The 7500-nt window shown below is 31.5% G+C and overlaps 1 protein-coding gene across 6 annotated transcripts in view; it reads left to right on the forward strand.

Moving 5' to 3' along the window:
• The window catches only part of LOC119574177 (ADP-ribosylation factor GTPase-activating protein 2-like), a 23905-nt gene that overhangs the window by 11839 nt on the left and 4566 nt on the right, over positions 1-7500 (forward strand). For 3 of the 6 annotated variants that reach the window (XM_037921268.1, XM_037921272.1, XM_037921269.1), the window contains exons 4-10: positions 849-992; positions 1378-1404; positions 3181-3324; positions 3811-3941; positions 5411-5566; positions 5778-5974; positions 7092-7321. In XM_037921268.1, coding sequence (XP_037777196.1) covers positions 849-992; positions 1378-1404; positions 3181-3324; positions 3811-3941; positions 5411-5566; positions 5778-5974; positions 7092-7321 — 1029 coding nt within the window. The remainder of the gene's footprint in view (positions 1-848; positions 993-1377; positions 1405-3180; positions 3325-3810; positions 3942-5410; positions 5567-5777; positions 5975-7091; positions 7322-7500) is intronic. The other 3 variants (XM_037921271.1, XM_037921270.1, XM_037921273.1) reach the window with 1 other exon arrangement.

Raw genomic sequence — 7500 nt, forward strand, 5'->3', positions numbered from 1 at the left:
AAAAGGAGGTGGATTTCTTTGGGCATCAAAGCATGCTAATGTGCCATTAAACCCGTTAGTTAGTACCAGCTGAGGTAACTGGCGGCAGTTACAGCACTTTCTAACGTTTTGGTGCCTTTTTATGTGGGAATTTCCGCTTTTGTGGATGGTTTGCGTGCTTCTCGTTATTCCTCACTGAGCGCTTTATTTTCATTAGGCTTAATTTTTTTTTTAATGATCTTCTGTTGCTTTTGCTTTTTTATAAAGATAAGGAAAAAGAGAAAAGAAAAAATATATTTTATTATTTATTATTTTATTATTTATTTATCTTTTTTTATTTAATTATAAATCTTCGAATTAATATTAATACATTTTAAATTTATTTTTTAAAAAATATTTTTTTATTACTAAAAAATCTTATGGGAATAAACTTAAACTTACTGAAAAAATATCAACCCATAAAAGACTAAAAGGTTTTTTTTATTTTTTTTTAGAAATTTTCCTTAAAAATTTTTTTAATGGATCGAAATTATTTTATGTTTGCAGGAACTTTGCTTTATTTTTAGCATTCTTTTTTGTCTGTAGCAAAATACAAAATTTTAATTCTGAATGCTATAGGTTTTTTTCTGATAAAACCAAATTTTTCCTTGGTATGTTGGGAAATTTGTTTGGGTAATTACAAATCCAAAAAAGAACACCCTTCATCGTTTTTCTCACCATTACCTCGTTGATTTAGTTCTCAAACCAAACCCGTTTTTATTGTTTTAGATTATTTCATTGTACAAGAACATGCCCTTTTTTTCCCCAAGTCTTTCTCACCTACATTGAAATTATACCTTTAGCATAACTCTCCTCGCTTCCATCATCAGGACATCAGCACAAATGGGACGAATGATGCTTCTGACGGTGCTCCTAATGTAGAGATGGCTCTCAACATGTCCGCCACCGATGCCCAGAAACTGGCATCCCAGCCGCATAAATCAACCATTGGCCAGCGGAAACCGGCTTCCAAAGTAAGTTGTGAAATTGAACGTCTTTTGCTAATTCTCCAGATCAATTTTATCTCAGTGATATTGCTAAAGGCATTGTTTTATGATTAAGAGGGAGAGGGATTTCTTTCTGACATTAAAAAAAAGTGTGGAACTACATTAAAAGGTTAAGAATTTGCTAGAAAAGAGAGAAAACATTTTTTTCTTTTTCTTTCTTCTCTTTTGCAGTCTATAAGGTTTTAATGTCAATGATTTTTATTTGTTTTTTTGCCCAAGAGGCCTAGGGCAGCTTTTGATTTTTTAAATAACGAAATATGTACTTTGCTCCTTGATTTTTACGTTTTAAAGGATTCCTGAAAAAAAAAAAAAATTACTTTTAAATTAATGAACATTATAATTTCTACAACAGGTAGAAGCCAGTGGTTCCACTTTAAAGGTAGTTTCTTGGGTGAAAGTGTGATTGGAAGCATGCACCTTTCTGGGGTTTGTAAAAAGCAGATGTAAGAAGTCATATCTTGAACACAAATATAAACACAGTAATATCTGTTACTTGATGTTTTGAGTCAAACTAAATTCCACATCAGATGGTAAGACTGTTGGATGAGAAATTTAGTCTCACTTGATGAATTAGTTTGTTGTTTTCTCTATTCTTTTTGGCTGTTTCATTTCAAGCCATGTCATAATGAAATGCAGTACTTTTTAAATTAAACTCAAAAGAATAAATAGTGTATTTGTAATCACTGATATAGTATGGTATTTAACCCTATCCGGACGGGTCACGTGTACAAGCATCATAACATACCGCTTGGTGTGTGGGGTATGGCTGTATGTCCGGCTACGTGCCAGAGCGCATGGAGCAGGACATTCCGCTTTATGTATTGGAATCCCGTGCCCAGTGTCCGGCCGTGGCTAGAAATCACCGTAGTTTATTACACTCAGATTTTTCTGGTACCCGTCGTCATGGGGTTAAAAAAAATTTCTTTCATTACAGCCATTATAATTTTTTTTTCTTCTTAACAAAAATAGATACTTCTTAGGTCTGCTTTTATGGGTTTTTGATTTATTTTTGTGTGTTTGTGCAGGTAAAGATTTAAAGGTGGTTGATTCCAGATGAAAGATAATTTTATAATATATATAAAATATAATATATATATATATATATATATGATATATATAATATATATATTATGATATATATAATAATATTTATATAGATATAGATAATAAGTATATAATAGATTATAAATATATATATATAAATAATTAATATATATATTAATATAAATAATATATAAATAATATATATATATATAATATATATATAATATATAATAATATATATATATATATATAATATATATATATATAATATATATATATATATTATATAATAAATATATATAATATATATATATATATAATAATATATATATTATATTATATATATATATTATATATATATATATATATAATATATTATAATATATATTAATAATATATTTATAATAATTATTATATATATAATATTAATATATATATATTTATATATATAATATATTATATATATATATATTATATATATATATATATATATTTATATAAATTATATATAATATATTAATTTTTTAAATATTATATATATATATAATATATATATATATATATATATTATTTTTTTTTTTTATCTTTTTTTTATCTTGTATTTTCATTCTCAGGAGTTAAAAAAACAAAAACAAAGGGGTGTCACACTAGCACTGTTTCTATGTTTTTTCATGTGCTCATATATTTTTTCTCACTACCCCTGGCGTATTGTTCAAATGTGATAATTCCTAGTCATATGATAATTATTGTTTTTGTATTCAAATCATCAGCTATAGTTGATAATCACTAAAGTAATGCAAAACATACATTTATATTATAAAAGAATTTGAAAAGACAATATAAAGTGTAATATAAATGAATGACAAAATTCTTTCTTGTCTTTATCATTAAAAAATTCTTTCTTGTCTTTATCATTAAAAAAAAGATACAAAGTTTGTAGTGTGACACCACCTTAAAACCATTTTCAGTACACACATTCACAATTTTCAGTTTGAGCTCACTGGCTGTGAAAAAAGCACCTTATTTATGGATCCAGTTTTATTTGCTAATGTTTTACAAATATGACTTCATGAAATCTGCAACACCATCTTTCTCACTAAACCTATGACAGCTGGGAGCCAAGAAAGGTGGGGGTCTAGGAGCCCAGCGTGTGAAAAAAGATTTCTCTGCCATTGAGAAGGAAGCTGTCCGCAATGACCAGCTCAGACAAGAAGCCAAAGCCACCGAACTTTCAAAGGAGGAGCAACAGCAATCGGTATGCGTGTACTCCTGCTGTGTTAATTTTGTTGTATGGTGACTAGTAGTGATTATTATTATTATTATTATTTTTTTTTTCAAATCGTATTAATTATTAATTTTTATTGATAAACTATAGATATCGTGATGCAAAAAAAATATATATATATTGATTTTTTTTCTTTTTTGTCATTTATCTTACTAAAAGGGAGATACCAGATAACAGAATATCTGGTATCTATTTTCAGTATTCGTTTTCTGAAATAATGAAATGTCATACCCACCAAAACAGTAACTTTCAAAATATGGTAGACTACATCATACTTATGTAAAGGAAAATACCTCTGCTTAATCTTAAATCATGACTGTCAACAAAAAATACAACCACAGTAATGTGTGTGTTCAGATAAGATGAAAGAGCCATAATGAGAATAGAGTAATGAATTGTAATAAGTCATAACTGTGTCCCTATGTAACATTTTTCGCCTTTTATCCCATCACACAGTTACAAAGTTTAGAGCGTGCTTATGAAGATATGAGCATTGCTGGGAAACGTGAGGAGGAGCGAATGATGAGAGTGGACCCCAAGAAGGCACAACAGGCAGAGCGACTTGGCATGGGCCTGGGAGCTCGCAGGTAAAATTTGTGGGTCTTTGTATTTCGATTTTGATGTGTATGTGCTTGTTTATTTATTTATAATAGGTAATTTCTTTACATGACTATACACCTAACATTGGTTGCCAGGTAGAGCCTACGATTGGCAAATACTCTATAGTTTTCGACATTGCAAGTGTATGTTGATATTAATGTGGCTGCATTATTTCAGGTCCTTCCTCCTCTTAGCTATTCCCTCCCTTTCCTACTCCCTCTCATTCCCTACTCCCCTTCCCCCCCATACCTACCCTTCCTTGCTCTCATTTCTTATGTAGCTGTTAGGCACATAGTAAAATGCCATAATATTACAAGTCTTATTGTTCAAATCTTAGGCAAATGCAGTTTTTCCATTTCAAACTTCACATTTATTCCCTTTGAGCCATGTGGCAAAATCTTAACTGTACCCTCAATCTTATCTGCTATGATTGTGGGAGGCCTGTCAAAAACTGGCGGTATTTTTCCTACAACTTTTTGTTAGAAATGAGAAATACATAAAATCCTCTAACATATCTGGCACTATCCTGTAAGTTTCAATCAGCCACACTTATATCTCCCTCTACACTCACTCCCCATGTAGGCCCTCCTATGCTTGAGCCAATGGGTTGCTTTTTCCCCCCATCCCAGTCTCTTTGTGAATAAAGTGTAGTGAGTGAGGTAGTAGATCTGGTGCTCTTTGGCATATTTTATCTAGCTAAACTCTAGATCTTTTTCTCTTTCCATATTCCCCCTCCATACACCTAATAGTATTCAATTATATCATTGTCTTTTTTACTTTTTATATTGCTAAATAATTGTAAATACATTTAAAATGCCCATTTTATTCTTTTACATGTTATAAAAATTATTTAATATGTTTTATTTACATATTCATAGTTATCTTTCACCCATTTTCATTTGCAGATGAAGGGTAATGCAGATAACTTTCATAATTTTGTGCTCTGTTGACACTTGTTGTATTTGAGATATGACAGTGGAATATTAAATTTCTTTTGTGAAAAATTGAGCACTTAAAATTACCAAAAACCTTATTGAAGCTTGAAAAATCATGCCTGTTTTGCAGCTAGGGGGACATATTTTTGTGGCCACAGGGTTTAAAATGGGAAATAGTTAAACTGCAATATTAATGTTGATAATCTACATAATGGTTCCATTAACTATTCTGTCTACTTCGTTCCTTTATGTAATTTGAAAAATGTATATGAAACATGTTATATATGGCTCAAAGTTTCTCCAGTTTTACATGAAAAGCAAAGTTTAGAGAATAGAGGATCATAATGTAATAGTGGTATCATTATGCTAATGGTTATTCTAGAATATTTTAGGATTAATCAGCCATTTTTTTCACCATTCTCTAAACAGGGTGATTATTCAGGGGTTAATGTTTATGGGGAAGGCACAATAATGTAAGATATTTGATTTTTTTTCTCTCTTTTTTTTTTTTTTTTTGTTAGTGGAGCATCACACAGCATGTTTGGTGAAATGAAGACCATAGAGCAAGAGACACCAGTTGGAGCCAAGTCGAATAGAAGTAACAACAACAACTTCCGTGATGATGACATAGAGGAGGACTTCGAGACTATAATAAGGTTTTCATCTGGACCACCAAAGTAAGGAAGATCTGAAGTATGACCTTTTTGGGTTGTGTGTGCTGTTAATAAATGTTAATAAGAGAAATAGATTGAAATGAATAGCTGATTTATAAAAGTAGCTGAAAGAGAAGAAGGATTAAAAAGTGTATGTACCAATTTATTGTGCATTTTACATAGTAAACAACTTGTTAGTGAATTTATATGTAACTGCTTTAAACTATTTCCCCAGGTATCGTGACAGCCCGTTTGAAGACAGAAATAACTTTGGCTTTTCTGGAGGAAAAGGGTCTGGCATTGATGACCTCTTAGGCAACAAGTCCTCAATGACTTCCTCGTCATCCTGGGAAAACGAATTTGACAAGTCAAAGTCATCATCCGGTGTCAGCTCCTCCAGCAGTCTTGGATCAATGTCATCCTCTAACAAGGGTAAGATGAGTGGTTAAGAGTTACGTGGTCAAAGTTACGTAGCCGTTGCTGAAGGAGTTTATGCGACCAGAGTATTTACTTGATGTTTTTCAGGAGTTTTTGTGAGAAGAATGTTTTGGGAATAGGAAGCTGTACAGGCTTGAAGGAAATAAAGTTTATGAAATTTGTATAACAAAAACATGTAATTGTGAATTTGCTGTTACTTGATAAAGAATTACCATGCAACCAATACTTAAAGGTAGATGATGATGATGATGATGAATAATTATTATTAATCATCATCATTCTAATCATTATTAGTGTTGTTATTGTTGTTGTCATAATGATGATAATAATAATAAGAATAAGAATGATGATGATGATTGATGATGATGATGATTGATGATGATATAGGATAGGTGGTGAAAAGTACAAAATTTGGGAGGTCATTTAGTTGAGAATGGTACATCGAAGGACAGTGAATACTGAAGTAATGAGAAAATCTGCTGAACCAATGAACAGCATTATATGGATCTTAGAGTTGCTATTATGTGTAAGTATAGGGCCAGGGATTTCCCAGTTTTAAACTTTGACAGATATAATTTAATCATTTTACGGAAGGTGCTTCAGTTCCATTTCACCCTCTTGCTTTGAGGGGTTTTGATACTGACCTAAAGCCATGTAAAAGAAAAGTTACACATTCTTTGTAATTTTATTTTGTTAACTGGTGGTATTCATTGTACAAATTGTAATTACTGGTAAGAGTGTTTGGTGTAAGTGCCTTTTTTGGCTTATGGTTGTAATACAGTAAGATTAATTAAAAAGGGACTTTTTGTAACTACTTTTTATTGATCAAGAAGAAGTCCATGTTTGTGCACTCTAAAGAGAATAGAGAAGACATCCCTATGAAAGTTGCAATGGTTCTTCTATACATGTGCAGTTGCATTTGCCTATTTTCCTCTGCTGTCTTCGTACTCTCTCTCCACCCTCAAAAACTGAACTCTTTGTAGGACAGTTAACAGCTGCAGTGCTGTTTGTATGTACAGAAAACTTTGTCTTTTGCCTATAAACATTGTAAAAAATTAATTGACTGTATCAAATTATATCGTCTTTTAACCACCAAATTTTTCATTTCTAGTCTCTGCATCTGCCAACTATAAGTACACCCCAGTGGAAGATAAGAAAGCACAACAGAAGTTTGGCAATGCCAAAGCCATCTCGTCTGACATGTTCTTTCAAGATCGTGACCCAGATGCTGAAATGCGTTCAACACTGGCACGGTATGAAGGATCATCGTCCATCTCATCAGCTGATCTGTTTGGGGGTCCACAGACACCAAGGCAGCAGTACAGTGGTGGCTCCATACAGGTTAATATCTTCTCACATTTGGACATTCTTTCATTCTACTTTGCATGTGCCTGAGATAAATATATATTTTGATAGATCACTCCAATTTTTGTTTCTCTTTTCTCTCTTAATGCTAATGTTTTCACTTGTATAATTTCTCAAATAGATTCCAAGTTTTTTCATTTGCTTGCGCTCTTAGC

This window comes from Penaeus monodon, chromosome 6 (genome assembly GCF_015228065.2).
Source record: "Penaeus monodon isolate SGIC_2016 chromosome 6, NSTDA_Pmon_1, whole genome shotgun sequence".
NCBI classification, from domain to species: Eukaryota; Metazoa; Arthropoda; class Malacostraca; order Decapoda; family Penaeidae; genus Penaeus; species Penaeus monodon.